A 24,178-nucleotide genomic window follows, 5' to 3' on the forward strand; every position below is an offset into this window, starting at 1 on the left:
TGAGTAATCAGCTGACTCCAGAGTCACTGCCTCCCACACCTCCGAACCAAGGAGGCAAGAGGCCGAACTGTAGAATGGTTGAAGCGTCTACTGTTTAGTGCTTTATTCTGTTCCAGGCACAGTGCTAGGTACAATTCACTTGCATACTCTTACTTCATTCTCATAACAACTCTGAGCACACACTATTACTATTCCCGTTTTACAGCTAAGGGAGTAGAGGCAAGTTACTTCCCTGAGGTATCTCTGCTAGGAGAATGAAGTTCCAGAAAGTGGACCTGGTTCTGTAGCTATCTGATCCCAGAACACATCTCCTCCATCACCATACCCTCCCTGCTTCCAGCTGGCTGTGTGGTGGTGGGGTCAAAAATACAGCCCACTCTTCCTTCGGAGAGAACAGGCCTTCACATCGTAGGAGCCTGAGGAGATCACTGTTGCGTTATGACTTTCCTGGTGTCACCATTCTTTTCTACTTGAAGTCATTGCAGGATATTGTTACACAAAATGTTAAACTGGTTCTCAAGGCTTACTTCATGCATGGGCCACTTGGAATTCAAGGCCTGTTAGCTGATGAGGTGAGAGGTGACCAGCTGCAATTATAGAAGGGCGTGAAAGTTATATTTAGTCAGCCCCTTGTTAGGAAGAACACTGTGAATCCTGCAAGTAGAGAAACAGTCTCCCATAAAAGAGCGAGTTAAAACTCCCCAAATGTGGCCAGTTGCATGAAACCTAACACTGCAGGGATCCCAAAATGCTGAACATACCTTCTTTTCAATTTTATTTAATTTCATCAAATTCTACTTTGGAAACCAATCACACTTACTACCCAAAAATTGTGCCCCGTTCATAAATGGTTTTATGTGTCTCAATCCATGAAGAGGGATTTTGTGGTTTCCATTAACCTCAACATCTTGGACTAGGATTTAGAGAATATGCTTCTATTAATTCCTCTTTATTTTACTCTTTCCAAAATGGCTATATCTGGAAAAACTTTGCGATCTTACTAGGAACAACTGAAAATGGAGGTTAAAAGGAGGAGCAGAAACTTAAACTTGTGGATTTTAATAGGTCTGTGTCATCTAAAGGTTTTAGAAAGGAGTCTGCTATACCAGAAGCCCTAAGACGGTCTTGAGAAGCAAGGTATCATGGCGGTGAAGAGCGCTGACATCAGACTGACCTGGTTAAAACGCCAACTCCACACTAACTGCGGTCTGACCTCAGTAAGTGACTTCATTTTACGGAATCTCAGTTAGCATCTGTAAAATGGCACTGTTGCTGCCCGCTCTCCAGGGCTGCAGTGTAGGTAATATAAAATGAAGCTCACAAAGCAACTGGCAAAATCCTCTCCCCTCCCTGATGGGAGACACTGATTCTAGCACCTAGGGGCTTGGGCGGTTGTAGCTACTTTAAAAGTTGTGTGGGTAATGGGACAGTCTCCCCTGAGGAAAATCTGGGTAAAACTATTGAAAAGTAATAATCACTAATCCTGAATGCCTCTGGAACTGTCCGTCTACTCTATCTGTCTGAGCAGACAAGCACCTGTAAATCATTGTGACTTCCACACCCACCTTGCAGGAAACAGGCTGGATCAGGTAACAGGGCAGACTTTCTTTAGGGTGGTGTGTAGTGTCAGCATAGTTAGTAGCACACCGTCTCACAAGTCACAGAAGTCTGGCCTTAAATCCCTACCCACCGCTGATCAGCTATATGATTTGAAGCCAGTTTATCGACCTTTCCCTGCCTTAGTTTTCTCATTGATAAACAGGGCAAAACAATGATCCATACCTCTTGGGATATTGTGAGGACTAATAATGCCTGAGAACATGCAAAAAAAGTGCCTGGTATACAGTAAGCACTAATCATGGGTGTGTATGTATATAAATGCATCATTCAGTCACTAGAATTTCTTGAGCATTTCAATTATACATGTATTCATTTATTCATTCATTCAACAAATATTTATTGAGTACTTACCAGGTTCTGGATACACAACACATATATGTGTATACACACATATGTGTACATATACACAGTAGATATGTACTCACATGCATGTATAAGGTCTACCAGAAAGTTCTGTCTGTTTTTGGAATAAAACAAAATACAAATTTTTTTTACTGTCAATAAACTTTATTAAATAATATAATTGCCATTATATTAATGATTTCTTGCCAGCGTGAGGGCAATTTGTATATTCCATTTTTGAAAAATGTTTTATCTTTTGATGCGAAAAATTGAACCAGTGCTTGTTTGATATCTTCTTCATTTTTGAATTTTTTGCCCTTCAAAAAACTTTGTAAGGACAAAAACAAGTGATAGTCAGAGGGTGCTAAGTCCAGGGAATATGGTGGATGCGACAGACATGCTTCTGTAGCATTTCTTCCTTGTTGAAATTAGTAAAAATTACAGTGGCGTAAATGAACTTTATCAGTAGCCATGGGTACACTATCGCTTCATACATAAGACTAACGTGAATCAACTTTGTTTTAGTTAATTTGCTACGTCAGTATGTATACATTAAGTGATAAAAATAGAGAGGCACACATGCGCCAAATAAACGTGCTTACGTGTCGAAACTTGTTGTGATAGAAACGGACAGAACTTTCCGGTAGACCTTATACATATATACACACAGAAAGAGTAGAGAAGAAAGAAGTTTTACTCTAAATGAAGTGTAAATTGTAAATAAAAACAGTCTGATTCCTCTAGTTACCAGAGTCCATTCCTGGGACTTCAGGTTTTATAACTTTCCTGTAATGCCCACGGCATCTACCCCAAATATACACTCATACAAGGGTCCTTGTTTAATCAAAAGTTGCCCCAAATACATTCACTGCTGGTGGTGGCAGTGGCGGCGGCCGTGGTGGCAGCAGTGGTGATGATGTAGTAACTTTTTTAAACCTATATTGGTGCCATCAGGGAATTTTAAAAGGTACTCAACAAGCCTGCTTTTTAGAACCAGAGATCAAAATAGGGAAACTTTTGAAAGGTTTGTAAGAAATGAATTAGTTCCTGGGAATTTCTAGCTGATTACATAGGATCATTTCAAAAGCCCAGCTCAACTATGAGGGCCTTATGAGCTCAGGACACTGAGCACTGCCAGTTTGTCATAGGACCAGGCATTACTCATTGGACATGGTGGCATCCTTGTGCCTCAGAAGACACCCACTCCCCCTGCATGCCTCTGTTCCATTACTGAACTTGGAAAGCAAACTCCCAAACCTCTAGGGAAAAGGCCCTTGCCCAGGCCACTCTCAGACCACCAGTCCTTACAGCCATTTCCTACTGAGCAAGGTAAATAAGAACACAGGGCCAGTTGGAATCACTTCTGTCTGACTTCATTCTGGAATGTGTGGCTTATTTATAATCAGCAGCGGCTTTTCTTGGGAAAGGTCTGATCTCTTCTTGCCACCAAAATGGAATGTGGCACTTGCTAAGACTGGACTGGACAGGTATTTGTTTTTCTTTGAAGAGAACGACTTCAGAAAACATACTGATCCTCAGGACTGCCTGCCTCCCAAATCTCACGCCTGGCATAGCCAGGGGCCTCAGGAGTGCTAAGAATGGTGGTATTCATGGAGCCCTGCAGTCTTGCTGTCCATGACTCAGCTGGAGCCCGCATCAGCTGAGAAGCACCCCCACCCCGCACCATCCAGATCCTCACAGTCTCTATACCTGTGGAGTGGCAGAGGTGACCAACACGCTAGCCATCAGACCATTCCTCTTGTACATAGTCTCCAGGCCACAGGGAGCTTCAGGGTAGCCTCTGTAGGTGACATAACCTGTCTGGAGAAGCCCTGCAAGACAAAGGACCTCATAAAAACCAGCTCTCAAAGCCAACTAGATCCCATCCCTGGGGAAAAGCTGTGCAAGACCTGAGCCGATGACCCTGGGTGAGAGCTTTAATGGAAGGTTATACGCTGGCAGCCACCTCCAGACTAAATAAGGCCCACAGATATAGGTTGTTGGGCCTGTACAGGTTTCAATCATTTTTTAAATTAATCACCAATGTTTAAAACTCAACAGGTTTCACACAGAATTCTAAATTTCTGACTTCTGAAAATGGGAATACTGTCAGTAGCGGGCCCCCATTCCTGCCTGACCGCCATCAGCTGGCTGAGCACAGGCTGCCCACCTGACTGCGCAACGTTTTGCTATGTGCCTGGCCCTCTGGGCACTAAATTTGTGACCTTGGTTTTCAAATGGAGGCAGATGAAGAAGACAACTGATTCTACTGTGTCTCCCTGTGGACCAGACTGTTTCATCAATACTAATACAGATAACAACTAATACTTGTACAGTACTCGCCATGTGCCATGCGTTTTACATACCTTCACTCCTCTAACCCTCGCAGAAGTTCTGTTACTACACCCATATTGCACCTGAGGGATCTGAAGGACAGCGAGCTAAAGTAAGTCAGGCGTTGGTGCCTTTGCTCATGCTGGCCCCCTATCCCATCATCATTCAAGATCCTGCTCAAATGGCATTCCATCTGGCTTTCACACCTGGACCACCCAAAGCGAAACCAGTTCCTTTCATACCAATGTGTATATAATCCTAGTAGAGCATTTATCATATTACTGAACATCAAAGAACTGTAGCCACACCAGCTTTTTAGCAGGAAAGTGACAAGGAGTGTAGGGAGAATGTAATGGGGGAAGGGAAGGAGAAGGCAAAGGTACCAGTTGGCAGGCAACTGCAATTCTCCAGGCAAGAAAGAGATGAGAAGGGTCCTCTGAGCTGAGGTTGTAGCAGTGAAGTAAGTTAGAGAGAATAAGATAGACTGAAATACAATAAGGACAGAAATTCAATAGAAAGAATGAGGGGGTGAGGGACAACAAGCTAAGGATGAATGGTTTCTGGTTGGTGGTACCAAAAGGATGGCATGTCCTTCATCAAGGGAAGAAACAGAGGCAGTGTAGCATCTGGCCCAATAACCTGGTTGGTGAGAGATACATCCCGAAGCATAGAGGTAGTATAGCAGATGTGTAGGGAAAGTTGTTGAATTTAATTTGGGACATGTTGGATCTGTGGTGCCCATGAGAAAATCAATCTTGGAGAGCAAGGTCAAACCCAAAGGTCACTGGGAAAGATGTTCTGGAGGCAGATGGAAAAGAAGGAAGTATCAGTCTGATCTTGACTCTGTCTGAATACCCAATAGGCTTCCTATGGGCAGCCTGAGCTAGAAAGACAGAGTACTTGTTTCCGATCTGACTCCTACATGTCTCGCCACTGACAAAAACAGTCTTATTTATGGGCAGGAATTCTCAGACAAGTGATATTTCACCTGCTAAGAAAAAACAGAACCAACAGAATGGAAGATCCTTTTTGGGGCCCAGAGAAACGCCCACCCATCCACTTCTGGTCCCTGAGACCTAGCCAAGCCCCAACTCCTCATCAGAAACCAGACTGCCAACAAGGTCAGCCCAGCCCAGGCCCCTCTCTAAGCACCCCTCTGCAACCCCACAGGAGGGCCTCTGAAGGTAGGAACCAAGCCTGCCAGGCCAGACTAACTGAGCCACAGTGGCCACCTCATTCTGCTGGTTAACCAGATGGAGGCATTGCACCCTCAGGAGTCGAGGCTGGGTACAGGAACAGTCGGGCAGAAGGAGATGCACAGAGAGAAGCTGAAGAAAGAGCTGTGTTTGGAAGAGGCGGCACTGGGCCTGGTTCCCACTGCTTTGTAATACATGTCTCTTTTCCAGTGTCAGATAGTTAGATTTCCAAAAGACCTTGACCAAAGCTATTTCCTAAACACCAAGTTCATGCCAAGTTTTACCCTGTGAAAACACAGGGACTCATCCGAATGGGGGAAGATATGTGTCATCATCCATCCATTCATTCACAAAGCGCCGACGTCATGTAAGCACTGGAGTTTGTGTTTGTGCCTTAGACCCTTTTGGCAGTCTGGTGAAGCCTCTGGGCCCTTTGTCACAGAAATGTTTCTAAATGCATAAAATAAAATTACACAGGAAGCCAATTACATTAAAGTGCAGCCATTAAATTATTTTAAAAACAATTTGTGATGTAGTAATAGATGTAATTCATGTAAGGGAATATATGTATTTATTACTGCATTAAATAACAAGATCTATCAGTGCATCTGAAAACCACCATAGTTTCAAAGTAGTTTTGAGTACAGGTATTCTGAGATACCCAGAGTTATTATGTACTGTGACTTTTATTGGTGACATAGTCCTAGATACTATATTACTGTGATTCATTTGTCTATATTTATTAGTTACTGAGAGAAATGCTATACTTTAGTTAAAATTTTGTGAAAATAATGTCATTTTTTTCCCATTCAGATTCAGAATCGTTCCAGTCACTGAGGACCACAGGAAGTGAGCAGGCCCTGCTACCATAGAGTTTACATTCCAGGGTAGAGTCAGAAAATACACCTGAACAAAGAAGTCAATTTTAGATGAGAAATGTCTTGAAAAAATAAAATAGAGTGGAATACAGTATTTGCCAGGGTGGTCAAGGAAGGACTCTGCAGATATGATGTTTGAACTGAACCTTAGAAAGGAGTCCTCCATAAAAAAGCAAGTGCAAAGGCCCTGAGACACAGGAACTCAGTAGCTTTGTGATAGAGGCAGATGGTCATAGCTGGAGCTTAGAGAGTGGGAGGTCTTAGAGAGACACAGAGGTGGGGTGTTTGGGTTTTCTTTGAATAGAGTAGAGGGTCGTGAGCAAGGGAGTGACATGATCCGATCTGTTTTTGAAGATCACTGTGACTGCCATGTGGAGAACTAGGATAGGAAAGCTAAAAAACAGGAGTAGTGAAGCCAGTGGTGGGTACAGGACAGTGATGAGTTGGACTGCCGGCCATGGGGAAGAGGAATGGATTTGGGAAGGGGTCAGGAGGTGGAACAAACAAGACTTGCTGATGAACTGCTTGTGAGGGGAAAGGAAGGGCTGTTACAACTGGGTAGATGTTGACCTCACAGCCACATGCTGATCATCAGACTGCTTGTTCACTCAACACCACTCCACGGAGACAGCTGGCGGGCCGGTTCTGGGGATCCGGAGTTGAAGATGGCACAGCCCCCACCCCCAGGATCCTGCTGTGTAGCATGGGAGAAAATCCAGTAAAGGCACAAGCTGTAACAAATCATAGGTTCACCTCTTGGGGGGTATTCAAAGAAGATATCACTGAGAAGAGCTGTTGAAATGCCTCCTAAAGGATGAGTGGGGGTGTTCCAAGGAAAGGACAGAGAACGGGGAAGTCAGTCAGCGCATGTGGAGGCACGGAGGTGTGAAAAGACACCTGAGATGCCCCTGTGCCAGGAGCACAAGAGAGTGAGTTCCCCCTTCTCAGTTCACCCCAGCCCCGTCTCCATCCTAGACTAGCATGGGCACCGGGACATAGCAAGTAAGCCAGGCACAATGTTAGTTTTAACAGATGGCCCGATACTACAGTCACATCACCAGCATTCTGTCATCCGCCCGCCCCCCGCCCCCCGTCTCTCCATCACCTGTTCAGCAAACACACGGCAACTTCTCCTAAGCCCTGAGCTGTACAGGGCAGTCAGGTAGCCCTCGGCCTCGAGGGGCTCACATGCAGTCTGACCATCACTTAGTAGACACTTTGTTTCAGGCTCTGGCTCGGGGTTTATATGCATTAATTTTTTTTTCTTTTTTTTACAGCTGAGGAAACTGGTGCTCAGAGAGAAATTACACTGTTAACTTGGGGATACACTTTCACATACCTGCATTAACTGTGTCCCCTGCTACATTGGAGGTAGTCTAGCCTAAAAGTTAGAGCACCAGCTTTTTAGTTTGGCCGTATTAATCTGTACACACCAAAACCCGATCTTTCCACCCTCCCTCTGCCTCTCTCTCTCTCTCTCTCTCTTTCTCTCTCTCTCTCAGGCTGCTAACACCTCCTTGGAAACCAAAACACTGCAGGAGAAAAAGCAATTCTCATGATGTAACTTTGCAAGCACGTGGCAGTTGTATCAGAACCACAGAACAATCTCACGTCTCTTATTTCCATATGACAGAGTCTGGGCTGGTGTGTGTGGGCTCCTGAGGAGGGGAAGGAAAATCCCATATGCAATGCTGGTTTCCTTCCAAACTCAGAATTCTTCTTCAGCATTTCAGGTTCAGGAAACCAAGAAAATAACATGAGATAGTCTGGTGCAGACCACTGTTGAAAAGGAAGAATAACCACTTTTTTCCTAAAGTTACAGAGTTTGTTTCAAAGAAAATACACACATCCAGGAATGTTCAATTACAAGAGAGTAATCTCTTCCAAATGTCCAGACAAGTATGAAAATGGACGCCAAGCCCAGTTCAGAGCCCAATTCCTCAGTGAGGGGCGTGCTGCTCTCCGCAGACGTGGTCGAAGCTTGTTCCACCTTCCTGTGTCTAGAACAGAAACTGTGACAAAGACGAATAGAAAGAAAACAAAGATGGCTTCTGCTCACAACCCCTCCACCAATTTTTGGTCCACTTCTGAGGCAATAAGTGTACATACACACACACACACACACACACACACACACACACACACACAGATACAGGATCCAATTTTGTATTGTCAAAAGGTTTTCCCCAGGGCAACCACCACTCTGTGGCTGGCCTACCAGCCGGTAGCTCAGGAAGACTGGCCTTGTGCGGGCTGGCACTGCTGTTATCTCTGCCTCCTCCTGACCCCCTCTGGACTAGCCAAGCTTCTTCTCCTGGCAAGCTGCAGTGTCAGGTGGCTTTCAAAGAGTGGCCTGGCCATGTAGACAAGGCAGACCCGCAATGCCGTTGTTCACGGTAGTGTTTGCCCTCACCCTCCCGTTCCTTGCAAACAATCCCGCCAGATGTTCAACATCCAACATCTCACCTCCTCACTGAGGGAAGGCTAGACAGCTGAGAAGGCACTGTTGTGCCTCCGTGAAGGAGAGAAAGCAGCTGCACTTGGGAGAGAGGGCTGGGTTTTGAGATTGAAGGTCTGCAAATATGATACCATGAAAAGGGGATAAACTTGTGAAAGTGAGCAAACCTGGAGAAAAGAGTTAGGATGGGGTATCTACTTGGGCAAGGGAAGCACCGACATTTATGGAGCTGGGGCAGGACTGGCACAAGGAGGCAGCGACCCACGAATTCCTGTGACAAGCGCTGGCCCAGCCCTGCCCCCAGCCCACACACTATGCTGAGGCCGGAGAAGCAGAGGTGAGCAGATCCCAGCTCAGCCTCAGAAGCCCAAGTCCAGCCGGGATGCCTAACCTTTCCAGGTAGGAGGACTTTCCAATTTTTTAAATGAAAGTAATACATGTACATATTAAAATGATATAAACTGGGGGGAAAAAAGGTACAAAGTACAAAAGAAAAGTCTCCTCCCCCATAGCCCCTGGTCCCTGCGCCCAAGGTCAGATAGTTCACACAGTGTAGGACAGCACTTAAACACACATCCACAAATGTATAGATATAAATAAATATACAGATATATCAGTAGATATGAAAATGCATTTGAGACCTTCCTTTGCAACAACAGTAATTTAGTTCTCTTTTTCACATCTGCTGATTAAGAAAAATCCTTGATAACAAAAAGCTATGACAAATCACCAACACTTTTATGTGAATGTGTGGTTTAACAATCACAGAAAGACCTACGTTCACCTGGAAAACAGAGGGGTGTGTTTATAGCGCCCAGTCTTCAGTCTGCGGACAGTGCGGAGCACACTGGACGTGGGCAGGCCTCGCAGTCACCTGCAGCTCAGCGGGCTCCACCCCGGAGGGCACACCTGTGACCACAGGCCTGGTAAAGCTAAGAACAGGGCAGCTACAGCACAAGCTCTGAAGCAGTAAAAGGAGCCAGGTACCTCTGTGGCTTAGAGAACAGATGTATCAGGATTTGAATTCTCATCTATCCTTTACTTTGTGTCCTTGGCAAGTTTCTTGACCTGGCCAAGCCTCATCTTCCTCATTTGTAGAAATGGGAGAATGTGGTACCGCCCTCACAGATGTTGAAGGACTCACAGCAGGATGTACGTTAGAAGCACTGGGCAGTGTGTCTCAGTGAATGACAGCCATCACTAGTGCTAATGCCCGTCACCACCCCCTTCACCCTCCCTGGGGCAGGGTGGGCAATGCTTTCTTAGCACAAGACTATGAGAAATCAATTTGAAGTTAAGGCAACAGGAGGAACATGAGTGACGAATATGCATTTCTCATAAAACCAGGAAAGGGTTCTCAAAAGAAAACTAATTCTCTGATTGCCAGAATAGTTTTTTGTTTGTTTGTTTGTTTGTTTGTATTTTTCTGAAGCTGGAAACGGGGAGAGACAGTCAGACTCCCGCATGTGCCCGACCGGGATCCACCCCGGCACGCCCACCAGGGGCGATGCTCTGCCCACCAGGGGGCAATGCTCTGCCCCTCCGGGGCGCGACCAGAGCCACTCTAGCGCCTGGGGCAGAGGCCAAGGAGCCATCCCCAGCGCCCGGGCCATCTTTGCTCCAATGGAGCCTTGGCTGCGGGAGGGGAAGAGAGAGACAGAGAGGAAGGCGCGGCGGAGGGGTGGAGAAGCAAATGGGCGCTTCTCCTATGTGCCCTGGCTGGGAATCGAACCCGGGTCCCCTGCACGCCAGGCCGACGCTCTACCGCTGAGCCAACCGGCCAGGGCCATGATTGCCAGAATAGTTTTATTTAAAACCCTTTATGAAGAAGCCGGCTAGAGCTTCCCCATTCTCTATGCACTCACATTGTTACTCTTGAAACCAAAGGTTCCTTTGTTCCAAAACAAGGCTGCAGAAGACAGGTGGAGGAGCGAAATCCCATCCGCAGCCACTGGCTGCTAAGACAGACCCGATTTTCCCACTGGAACAAGGGGGGGGATGTTTTCCATAGAAAAACGGGAGGTCTGGGATACCTATGTGGAGGGCTGAAGGGAGTTTCAGGAAGTGGGGGAAAAGGGAAGAGTGAGGAAATCAGGGTGGTCTACCCAGAACATCCCAGACACCCACGACAGTCTTGGGGTCTGATGGAGCACAGACCCCATCAGGGGAAGGCAAAGGGAGAGAAGTTCCTGACTCCCCAGGGCCAGCGGAGCAAAAAAGGGAAAGCAAGAGGTGCAGGCAGCTGATGGAGGCCGGGGTTTCCAGGCACTCCTGAGCATGTTCTCAGCACGGTAAGCTAGTGGAGGGCAAAACATTAAAAATGCAAGAGAAAGAGAGGAGGACACCTGACAAGGCGAGCCTCAGAGAAGATGGCAAGGGCGGGACTGTCAGCGGCTTCCCTTCCCTGGAGAGAGAACAGTGGCCCTGGGAGGCAGCGCTGACTTCCATACTAGTACCAGCCAGCCACACACCTAGAACAACACCCAGGGCCACATGAAGTCTCTCAGATGAGAAGCTTTCACTCAGTGTGTAGTGAAACAGAAACACAGAAACCAGACTGTAAATTTCATCCAATGAGGAGCTGATGTGACCTTCTGGACAGACCAGGGAAATGTCACATGGGAGGAGACAAATGAGACAGCTAAATGCAGGCAAGAATCCTGGACTGAATCCTGCAATGTGAAAAAAACATTAGAGCGACATTGGTCACATTTGAAAAACATCAACGTTAATTTGATGACTGTACTATGGTTAGATAAGCTGGGTGAAGGAGAGACATGAGTGCTCTATATTATTTTGCCACTTTTCTGTAAGTCTAAAATTATTTCAAAATAAAAAGTTTAAAAATTTAAGAAGGGATTCTATATCCTTACATCCCACTCCACTCCCTATCCCCAACACACACACAATCACCACAACCAGGCTTATAACTAGGGGCTCGCCATTTCATGTAAAATCATTGAGTCATAGCACTGGGGTGTTGAGGTTCAGGTATTTTACACTAGTGAATGTGGGGCCACACATACACTGTCTGTGGTGGACAGCAGATGGGGACAGGAGACTGCTACTCTAAGGCAGTGGTTTTCAACTACCAGTCCACAGTGCCGGTCCACCAGAAATTTCAGTGGGTCTTTAATCTTCATACAACATCAAGGTGGTTAACTCTTTCACGGACCAGCAAAAAATTTCTGGCAGAACAGCACCGGTCCATAGGAGTAGAAAACCACTGCTCTAAAGAACAGGGGGACCACACCCTCTCTCCTAGCCTCTGCCAAGGGCAAGGATTTAACTGGTCTGACTGGTAAGGGTCCAGGTCATTAACTGGGCCCTTTAGGAGGCCATAAGGTCACAGACCTGTTCAAGGCCCTGTTTTGTCGCCACTTGCTGCTGTGAGATCCCTGAGAGGACGAGGGCTCAGCCTTCTTTGACTCTCACATGTACTCCTAAATGTGCCTGCCTGGCCTGCAGGTTCCTGGACACTGCTGCTGGCCAGAGGAAGGGGCAGGTCCAAGATACAGACTGAGCTCAGGGAGTACGGGAGGCTAGGCTGGGCTACGAGCCTGTCACTTGCTTCAACCAGCTTTGACCAGAGAAACATATGGTGGGGAGCCAGGCCCTGGCCTGGCTCACAATGCAGGTGCTTTGACTCTCCTTTGATGCTGTTTCTTCTCTAATCAGGTACTTTAGAAACCTCAAGTTAGAAACCTCAAGATAAGAAGTAGATTGGCAAAATAGGACGCCCACACTTTGGAGCCTTCCTGACAAATACCACTGACTCCTGACATTATGCAGTCTGGCACGTCCCACCAAAATTGGAGAAAAGGTATCTCCAGGGACCAAGGTCTGGCTGGAGAAGGGGTGGGAGAACAGTCTGGGCAGCAGCCGAAAAATCCTGCTAGGAATAAAGGGCATGCCCATGAATTCGGAGGCGAAGTTTAAGGGAAACAGCCACCTAGCTCTAAATTGTCTTCAAGTATCATTCTGCACTCCATGGAGAACACTGCAGGGAGTTAGGAATGGGATGCTGGTGCCAGAAGTGTGCAGAGAAAATGACATTTTCATATCAAACTATAAAAATGGATTTTGGTTTTAAGGTCATAAATTGGGTCCACACATTTGCCTTCCCCTCTTTAAATTTTATTGAAATGACCGAAGAAATAAAAAACAACAAGAACTCTGTTGCAGTGTTAAAATACAAGGAAGGATGACATCAACAAACCAAAAATTAAGAATTCCTAGGAGATTTGCCTGGCCTGTGGTGGCGCAGTGGATAGAGCATTGACCTGAAATGCTGAGGTCACTGGTTCGAAACCCCATGCTTGCCTGGTCAAGGCACAAATGAGAAGCAATTATGAATTGATGCTTCCTGCTCCTACCCCTACCTTCTCTCTTTCTGCTCCCTCTAAAAATCAATAAATAAAATCTCAAAAAACAAAAAAAGAATTCTGAGAAGATTGGAAGCAATGGAATTGGATTGAAGAAAAACTATGAGTGTTAGACATTTAGCCATAAAAGTAACTGTTTCTTCTATTCAAACAATAAGTGGCTAGAAAATGTACTGGCACAAGAGCCTACTAACAAAAATATATCTACATCTAGAAATAAACTTTAAAAAAATGTACAGCCCTGGCTGGATGGCTCAGCTGGCTGGAGCACTGTCCCAATACACAAAGGTTGCAGGTTCAATCCCCAGTCAAGACACATACAGGAACAGATTGATGTTTCCTTTTCTCTCTCCCCACCTTCCTCTTTCTCTAAAGTCAATAATTTTTTTTTAAATGTATAGAAGTCATTTGAAGCAAATGATGAAATTTTACTAAAAGACAAAAAAGATAGTTTAAAATCCAAGGAGAGATATTTCACTTCTCTTAATAAGGAGATTACCATATCTCCCCACGTGTAAGATGCACCCTTTCTCAAAAAATTTGGGGTCTAAAAACAGTTCGTCTTATACAGTGGTTGTAGATTTTTTACTTGCATTTCCCATTCTTTTGCATGGATGAGAGTTGTATGAACTTTATAATGAATAAAACTTGAGTTCAATAACTTTATGTAATACATTTTTTTCAAATTTTGGGCCCCAAAATTAAGATGCGTTTTATACACAGGAATGTCTTATACATAGGGAAATATGGTATATTGTAAAGACATCAATTCTCCAGAACTGATCTATAAATAAAATGTAAGCTCATTCTAAATCCTAAGGGAATTAATTTTGGAATTCAACAAATTGATCTAAAATGTAATCTGGAAGAATAATTAAAAATAGCTAAGAACTTTACAAAAAAGAAGTACAATGAAAAGGGATCTGTCCTGCCAGGAAACCACAGGAAAGAGATGAACAAATCAGCAGGACAGAACACAGTCCAGAAACTAGAATCAAGTATATAGGAGAACTAATATGTGATCAAGATGGCATTAGAAACAGTAGGGAAGAATAAATTATTCAGCCCTGGCTGGTTGGCTCAGCGGTAGAGCATCGGCCTAGCGTGCGGAGGACCCGGGTTCGATTCCCGGCCAGGGCACACAGGAGAAGCGCCCATTTGCTTCTCCACCCCTCCGCCGCGCTTTCCTCTCTGTCTCTCTCTTCCCCTCCCGCAGCCAAGGCTCCATTGGAGCAAAGATGGCCCGGGCACTGGGGATGGCTCTGTGGCCTCTACCTCAGGCGCTAGAGTGGCTCTGGTCGCAACATGGCGACGCCCAGGATGGGCAGAGCATCGCCCCCTGGTGGGCAGAGCATCGCCCCTGGTGGGCGTGCCGGGTGGATCCCGGTCGGGCGCATGCGGGAGTCTGTCTGACTGTCTCTCCCCGTTTCCAGCTTCAGAAAAATGAAAAAAAATAAAAATAATAATAAAAAAAAGAATAAATTATTCAGTAAATGCTGACGAAACAATTTACTATTCACCTGAGGGGGGATTAATTTAAAATTTCACCTAATACTATACATAAGAATAAATTTTTGATGGATTTAAGATTTAAACAAAACATTCTCGTTAAAATAATAGAGAGTGACAACAGAGAAATGGCGCCATGGGGGGTGCTCCCAATACCTCTCCCTGAAACTTCAACAAATTCAACAACTAGAGACAGAAAAACAATCCCAGAAGCATTTGAAATACACATACATCAAACAAAGGTATGATTGGGCAAAAAGGTGGCTGATTATATAATCCACTCTGAAGGAAATAAGACAGAGAATGGAGTATTCCACTTCCCTCACTGACCTGAGGAAGGGCTGTTTTCACTTGGAACTGAGAGGAAGGGAGTGTTAGGGAAGAGGGAAGAAGCTGGCTAGGGCAGAGACATTCAAGCCAAGGAGAGAGTGTGCCCATGGCTCAGATTGAGATCGCAGACACGGAGCTAACACCAGCAGCAAACCCCAGCAGAGGTGGGCGGGCAGTTGCCTACAGAGACTGATACCAGAGCGGTTTTGCGCTTTGTTTACTCCCGGACTCCTGGTCTCCCAGTCTCCCGGTCAGCAAGCGCGGGCAATGTGCGAGTGGTTCCACCTGGCACTTCTGGCATAGGCACCTGTGTTCCCTGCGGAGGGCCAGGTTGGAGACTGTCAGCAGTGGCCTTCTGCATGGGCTGTAGCCAGAGTTTCTGTATAATCCCCGCTCCCCGAAACTAACAGCACATGGGAAGTGCGTGAGAGCCAGCTTCCTTATGCCCAGACCTGTCTGGGCGGGGTGCCTCCACCAGCCATACAGGCTAACAAAGCACATTACTGAGGAAGTGCTGGGGGGAATGGCACACAGGCAGCCTGTAGGCAGCCTCTGGAGAGCAGACCCACAGAACACTGAAAGAAGCCTAACCCACAGTCTGCTCACTGCCTGGCTGGCTTACACTGGCAGCTCTGGCTGACAAAGTCTTCTTTCCCAGGGCTGCCATTTAAGTGGAACCAGAGGAGGGACTTGATAGTTCTTAGGGCCTCCTGCTCTGCAGGCAGTGGCTGGGGCAAATTCCTGCCAGCCGATACAGGTTAAAAAGCACAGTCTCATGGAACAGACCTCAGAGAACACTGCAGAAGTTGTGTGGGCTGGGCTGTAGGCTTGCTAACAAAGGAGAAGCCTGTGGAGAGCAGACCCACTGAGCACTGAGGCAAATTTAACTAGATATATCTGGGGGACCTTAGAAAGGAGCCTGTCCAGAAGTCAGCTCACTCCCCTGCCAGCTTAAGCTGGTGGCTCTGGTTGGCAGAGCTTTCATACCCAGGCCTGTGCTTTGAACAGACCTGGAGGAGGGACTTGTCTGCTTTTAGGGCCTCTTGCTCTGCAGGCAGTGAATGGGGCATCTCCCTACCAGCCAATACAGGTTATAAAGTGAAAAAAGCCTGAGGAGAGTAGACCCGCAGAGCGCTGAGGCATACTAGACATGCCCAGAGGCTCATAGAATGACACCTGAAAAGCAGTCGGCTCCCAGCCCTGCCTGATTATGCTGGCGGCTCTGGCTGGCAAAGCCATACCCAGAACCCTGCTTTGAGCAGGGACAGAGGGGGGATTTGGCAGCTCTTAGAGCCTCTTGCTCTCCAGGCAGTGGTTAGGGCAACTTCACAGCTGGGTCCCCAGGCTGCTGGTTCAGGAAGGAGAGATTTGGGGAGAGGCTCAGGGAAAACAGACTCTCCCATTGTTGGAGGCTGCAAATGCTAACAAGCCCCACCTACCAACAGGCCAAGGCCTAGTTTATGTCATCACCATAGTGACACATAAACTGCAAGTCTCTGCCTAAGAGTGCCACAGGGGCAGAACCTGGGGTACAGCGCCACCAGCCAAAAAGAGAAAGAAGGAAAAAGGAAGAAGATAACTTCTCAAAACAGAAAAAATTCACATGCTTTATAACTTTTTCCATTTTTTTTCTTTCATTTTTTATCTTTTTTTTTCCTTCCACCTTGGACATTTTATCCTCTTTCCGTTTTATTATTCTCTTTCCATTTTGAACTTCAGTATCCATAGGTGTTACGCTTTCCATTCTTTTTTTTATTCAATGAGAGTTATATTCCAAAAACCTTAACTATTTTTTCTTTTTTCTTTTTTTCTCTCTCTCTTTTTCTTTCTTCTTTTCTCTTTCACTTTTTCTCTCATTCGATCCTCTCTCACAAATTATTTTATTCTGGATTCAAATTTTTTCTTTGTGGGATTTTGTGTGCTTTTTACTTTGCTTTTCACCTCATTAGGATTTCCCCCAACTCTGGCTCTCCATTCTATATAGTTTTTGTTCCACTTAATACAATAGAATTTTCATTTTTCACTGTTTTTTTTTCTTTTTCTTTTTTCTTCTTTTCTCTTTCACTATTTCTCTCATTCGACCATCATTTACAAACAAATTATTTTATTATTGATCCAATTTTTTTCCTTGTAGCATTTTGTAGGTTCTTACATCGTTGGTTTTTTTTTTTGCCTCTTTGTCACTTCCCCCCCAACTCAGGCCCTCCATTCTATATAGTTTTTGTTCCACTTAGCAAAATAGAATTTTCAGTTTTCCACTGTATTTTCTCAAAAATCATTTTTTTATTTTTTATAAAAATTCTTATTAGTGTTATTAACAATACCACTCTCACACGCCATTAAGAAAAAAGAAATTGAATATCATGAATACAAAAGAAAGAGATGTAGCTCAGATAGATGAGAAAAAATCTGTAGAAAAAATTTCAATAGCTTGGAAACCTTGGAGTTTAATGACAGAGAATTTAAAATTGAAATCCTAAAAATACTCAGGAATATATACAAGAAAGCACAGAAAGGCAATTTAGGGAGCTCAAAAAACAATTCAATGAACAGAAAGAATACATCACCAAGGAAATTGAAACTATGAAAACGAATCAAACAGAAATGAAAAACTCAATTCATGAACTGAAAAATGAGGTAACAAGCTTAGCTAATAGAACAGGCCAGATAGAGGAGAGAATTAGTGACATAGAAGACAGCCAACTAGAGGCTCTCTAGAAGAGGAGAGAGACTCACAAGTTTTAAAAACTGAGAAAGCCCTACAGAAATTGTCTGATTCCATAAAAAGCAGCAACATATGAATAATGGGTATATCAGAAGGAGAAGAGAGAGAAAATGGAATGGAGAACTTATTCAAACAAATAATAGATGAGAACTTCCCAAGCCTGTGGAAAGAACTAAAGCCTCGAATTCAAGAAGCAAACAGAACACCGAGTTATCTTAACCCTAACAAACCTACTCCAAGGCATATGATAATGAAATTGGCACAAACCAATGACAAAGAAAAAATTATCAAGGCAGCCAGGGAAAAGAAGAATACAACATATAAAGGAAGGCCCATTAGATTATCATCAGATTTCTCAGCAGAAACTCTACAAGCTAGGAGAGAGTGGACCCCAATATTTAAAGTTCTGAAAGAGAGGAACTTCCAGCCAAGAATACTATACCCATCAAAGCTATCCTTCAAATATGAAGGAGAAATAAAAACATTCACAGATACAGAAAAGATGAGGGAATTTATCACCAGAAAACTCCCACTGCAGGAAATACTAAAGGGGGCTGTCCAACCAAATGCAAAGAACAAAACAAAATAAAACTACAAGTAAAAGTTCCATCAAGATCACAATAAAAACAAGAGTAATCTGTGACAACAAAAACAAAAAAGGGGAGAGGACAAAGATTAACAGTAGCAAAGGAGGACGAAGTGCAGAAGCACTCATGAGATAATGTACTACAATGAACATGATAGGTATTCTTTCCATTACTTAATGGTAACCACCCCTGAAAAAACCACCACAGAAGCACATGGCTTGAAAAAATAAGTAACAGGAAAAAAGTATGGATTATAACCAAACAAAAACAAATGATAGAAAAACAAAAGAGAAGAACCAAACAAGATACAAAACTATCAGAAAGCAATATATAAAATGGCAATAGGAAACCCTCAAGTGTCAATAATTACACTAAATGTAAATGGACTGAACTCACCAATAAAAAGACACAGAGTAGCAGAATGGATTAAAAAAGAAAATCCCACTGTATGCTGCCTACAAGAAACACACCTAAGCTACAAGGATAAAAACAAATTCAAAGTGAAAGGTTGAAAAACAATACTCCAAGCAAATAACATCCAAAAAAAAGCAGGTGTAGCAATACTCATATCTAACAATGCTGACTACAAGACAGCAAAGGTAATCAGAGACAAAAACGGTCATTTCATAATGATAAAGGGGACACTGAATCAAGAAGACATAACACTTCTTAATATATATGCACCAAACCAAGGAGCATCAAAATATATAAGACAGCTACTGACTGACCTAAAAACAAAAACCGACAAAAATACAATCATATTGGGTTGGGGAATAAGTTCGTAGCGTTTTTATATTTTATTTTACAATGATTTGTTTGCTGTTTGGCAAAGGGTAAGTATTCATTCGATAAAACTCTTTCTGCTCTACAAAACTATGTTAATTGTCTTTTTGAGTTATTTAATTTTTTATTAGTTTTGAGGCTTAGAAATGGAATACCCAGGAGGCAAAAATCAACATTTTCGACACCTGCTCTTCTTTGCTTTTCATCGAGGTCAAAAAGCTGCCGAAGCAGCCCGGGACATTTGCGACGTGTATGGAGAAGGTGTCATAGGCGAGTGTACAGCACGGAAATAGTTTGCAAAGTTCAAAAATGGCGACTTTGACGTCGATGACACCTGCCGCAGCGGAAGGCCTTCTGAATTCGATGAAGAACTGGGAAATGCTCGAAAAGAATGCCACGGTCAACAAGGAGCTCTACATTGCCCAGCTACACCGCGTGAATGAGGCTATTCGACTGAAAAGACCTGATCGACATGGTCAAACCATACTCCTTCATGACAACGCCAGGCCCCATGTTGCACAAGTCATCAAAGCCGCACTCCAAGAGCTCGAATGGGAGGTCCTTCAGCATCCGCCGTATTCTCCGGACCTTGCACTGACTGATTACCATCTTTTCCGCTCCCTGTCAAACCATATGAAGGGCGTTACCTTCAATAACAAAGAGGTCCTTAAAAACTGGCTTAACAACTTCTTTGAACCAGACCAGGCAATTTTTGGCGGAACGGCATCAACAAATTGGTCGAGAGGTGGGAAGAGGTTGTAAACAGCAACGGCGAATATATAATTGATTAACTTATTGATATAATTATTGTTTTTTGTTTAAATAAAAGTCTTCGGTAAAAACGCTACGAACTTATTCCCCAACCCAATACTTGGAGACCTCAATACACCACTGACGGCTCTAGATAGCTCATCCAAACAGAAAATCAATAAAGAAATATTGGCCTTAAATAAAACACTAGAACAATTGGATATGATAAACATCTACAGGACATTTCATCCCAAAGTGCCAGAGTATACATTTTTCTCTAGTGTACATGGAACATTCTCAAGAATTGACCATATGTTGGGCCACAAAAATAACAACAACAAATTCAGAAAGATTGAAATTATACCAAGCATATTCTCTGATCATAAAGCCTTGAAACTAGAATACAACTGCAAAAAAGAGGTAAACAAACCCACAAAAATGTGGAAACTAAACAACATACTTTTAAAAAATGAGTGGGTCAAAGAAAAAATAAAAGCAGAGATCAAAAGTTACATACAGACAAATGAAAATAACAATATGACATATCAGAATCTCTGGGATGCAGCAAAAGCAGTAATAAGAGGGAAGTTCATATCACTACAGGTCTATTTGAACAAAGAGAGAGCCCAAGTAAACCACTTAAATTCACATCTTAAAGAACTAGAAAAAAAAAGAACAAAGGCAACCCAAAACCAGCAGAAGAAAGGAAATAATAAAAATCAGAGCAGAAATAAATGAAATAGAGAACAGAAAAACTATAGAAAAAAATAATAAAACAAGGAGCTGGTTCTTTGAAAAGATCAACAAAATTAACAAGCCCTTGGCAAGACTCACTAAGAAAAAAAAGAGAAAGGACTCATATAAACAAAATCCAAAATGAAAGAGGAGAAATCACCACAGATATCATAGATATACAAAGAGTTATTGTAGAATACTATGAAAAACTATATGCCACCAAATTTAACAATCTGGAAGAAATGGATAAATTCCTAAGAACAATACAATCTTCTTAGACTGAGTCATGAAGAAGCAGAAAGTCTAAACAAACCCATAAGCAGGGAGGAAATAGAAAGAACTATCAAAAATAAAAGTCCAGCCTGACCTGTGGTGGCGCAGTGGATAAAGCGTCGAACTGGAAATGCTGAGGTCGCCGGTTCGAAACCCTGGGCTTGCCTGGTCAAGGCACATATGGGAGTTGATGCTTCCAGCTCCTCCCTCCTTCTCTCTCTCTCTGTCTCTCTCTCCTCTCTTTCCCTCTCTGTCTCTCTCTCTCTCCCTCTCTCTCTCTCCTCTCTAAAAATGAATAAATAAATAAAAATTTAAAAAAAAAATAAAATAAAATAAAAGTCCAGGGCCAGACGGCTATACTAGTGAATTCTATCAAACATTCAAAGACTTGTTTCTATTCTACTCAAAGTCTTCCAAAAAATTGAAGAAGAAGCAATTTTATGAGGCCAACATTTTATGATGCCAACATAACCCTCATACCGAAACCTGGCAAGGATAGCACAAAAAAAGAAAACTACAGACCAATATCTCTAAAGAATACAGATGCTAAAATACTAGCAAATTGAATACAACAACAAATTAAAAAAATAATTCATCATGATCAAGTGGGATCCATCCCAGAATCACAAGGATGATTCAACATATGTAAAATGGTAAATATAATACACCATATCAACAAAACAAAGAACAAAAACTATATGATCCTATCAATACATGCAGAAAAGGCATTCGATAAAATACAACACCATTTTATGTTTAAAACACTCAACAAAATGGGTATGGAAGGAAAATATCTCAACATAATAAAGGCCATTTATGATAAACCATCAGCTAACATCATATTAAATGGCATAAAACTGAGGACTTTTCCCCTAAAATCAGGAACAAGACAAGGTTGTCCACTCTCTCCACTCTTTTTTTTTTAATTAATTGTGTTTACATAGATTCTATCTCTCCGCTCTTATTCAAGTTAGTGTTGGAAGTTCTAGCCAGAGCAATCAGACAAGAAAAAGAAATAAAAGGCATTCATATTGGGAAAGAAGAAGTAAAGGTTTCACTTTTTGCAGATGATATGATCCTATATATTGAAAACCCCAAAGACTCCACAAAAAGACTACTAGAAACAATAAACCAATACAGTAAGGTTGCAAGGTACAAAATTAATATACAAAAGCCCATTGACTTCCTATATGTCAACAATGAAACATCAAAAAACAAACTCAAAAAAATAATCCCCTTCATGGTTGCAACAAAAAAATAAATAAAATACCTAGGAATAAACATAACAAAGAATGTAAAGGACCTATATAATGAAAACTACAAAGCATTGTTAAGGAAAATCGAAAAAGATACAATGAAATGAAAAAATATTCCTTGTTCTTGGATAGGAAGAATAAATATAGTCAAAATGACTATATTACCCAAAGCGATATACAAATTTAACGCAATGCCCATCAAAATTCCAATGTCATTTTTTAAAGAAATGGAACAAAAACTCATCAAGTTTATATGGAACTATAAAATACCCAAATAGCCAAAGCAATCCTCAGGAAAAAGAACAAAGCTGGGGACATTACAATACCTGACTTCAAATTATATTATAGAGCCATGATAATCAAAACAGCATGGTATTGGCAGAAAAATAAGACACTCAGACCAATGGAACAGAATAGAAAGCCCAGAAATAAAACCACATATATATGGTCAAATAATTTTTGATAAAGGGGTCAACAACACACAATGGAGAAAAGAAAGCCTCTTCAACAAATGGTGCTGGGAAAACTGGAAAGCCACATGCAAAAGAATGAAACTCGACTACAGTTTATCCCCTTGTACTAAAATTAATTCAAAATGGATCAAAGACCTATATATAAGACCTGAAACAATAAATTACATAGAAGAAAACATAGGTACTAACCTCATGGACCTTGGTTATAAAGAGCACTTTATGAATTTGACTCCAAAGGCAAGGGAAGTGAAGGCAAAGATAAATGAATGGGACCACATCAGACTAAGAAGCTTTTGCACAGCAAGAGAAACTGACAACAAAACAGACAGACAGCTAAGTGGGAGATGATATTTTCAAACAACAGCTCAGAATAGGGCCTAATATCCAAAATATACAAAGAACTCATAAAACTCAACAACAAACAAACAAACAATCCAATTTAAAAAATGGGAAGAGGACACGAACAGACACTTCTCCCAGGAAGAAATACAAATGGCAAAGAGATATATGAAAAGATGCTCATCTTCATTAGCTATTAGAGAAATGCAAATCAAAACTAAATACCACCTCACACCTGTTAGATTAGCTATTATCAACAAGACAGGTAATAACAAGTGTTGGAAAGGCTGTGGAGAAAAAGGAACCCTCATCCACTGTTGGTGGGAATGTAAAGTAGTACAACCATTATGGAAGAAAGTATAGTGGTTCCTCAAAAAATTAAAAATAGAACTACCATATTACCCAGCAATTCCTCTACTGGGGATACCCCCAAAACTCAAAAACATTGGTATGTAAAGACACATCCAGCCCCATGTTCATTGCAGCATTATTCACAGTGGCCAGGCCATGGAAGCAACCAAAAAGCCCTTCAATAGATGACTGGATAAAGAAGATGTGGTACATATATACCATGGAATACTACTCAGCCATAAGAAATGATGACATCGGATCATTTACAACAACATGGATGGACCTTGGTAACATTATACTGAGTGAAATAAGTAAATCAGAAAAGACTAAGAACTATATGATTTTATACATAGGTGGGACATAAAAATGAGACTCAGGGATATGGACAAGAATGTGGTGGTTACTGGGGAGGGGCGAGGAGGAGAGGGAAGGGTTGGGGGGAGGGGAGGGGCACAAAGAAAACCAGATAGAAGGTGACGGAAGACAATTTGACTTTGGGTGGTGGGTATGCAACATAATCAAATGTCAAAATAACCTGGAGATGTTTTCTCTGAATCTATGTACCCTGATTGATCAATGTCACCCCATTAAAATTAATAATAAAAAAAAATTTTTAAATAAATTCTAAGGAACAAAAGAAAAAAATAAAATAATAGTAGAGACACAAATCATTTTTTTATAATCTTGGGGTGAAGAAGTCCCCTCCAGGGTGATATAAAAGCTAGAAAACAAAGGAAACCACAGGCAGATTTAACTGTATTAAAAATTAAAACTTCTGTTTAGAAAAAGATATGAAAAAGATGAAAGACAGTCAACAAACTGGGGAAAGGGTATTTGTGATGTCACATGAGATG

At 42.7% G+C, this 24,178-nt stretch overlaps 1 protein-coding gene across 13 annotated transcripts in view; it reads right to left on the reverse strand.

Annotated features, from left to right (window-relative positions):
• Nucleotides 1–24,178, reverse strand: part of RALGPS1 (Ral GEF with PH domain and SH3 binding motif 1) — a 330,788-nt gene that overhangs the window by 230,896 nt on the left and 75,714 nt on the right. For all 13 annotated transcript variants that reach the window (XM_066256190.1, XM_066256189.1, XM_066256181.1 and 10 more), the window contains exon 2: nucleotides 3,673–3,794. In XM_066256190.1, coding sequence (XP_066112287.1) covers nucleotides 3,673–3,729 — 57 coding nt within the window. In that variant the 5' untranslated portion in view covers nucleotides 3,730–3,794. The remainder of the gene's footprint in view (nucleotides 1–3,672; nucleotides 3,795–24,178) is intronic.

The sequence above is a fragment of the Saccopteryx bilineata genome, chromosome 2 (assembly GCF_036850765.1).
Source record: "Saccopteryx bilineata isolate mSacBil1 chromosome 2, mSacBil1_pri_phased_curated, whole genome shotgun sequence".
NCBI lineage: Eukaryota > Metazoa > Chordata > Mammalia > Chiroptera > Emballonuridae > Saccopteryx > Saccopteryx bilineata.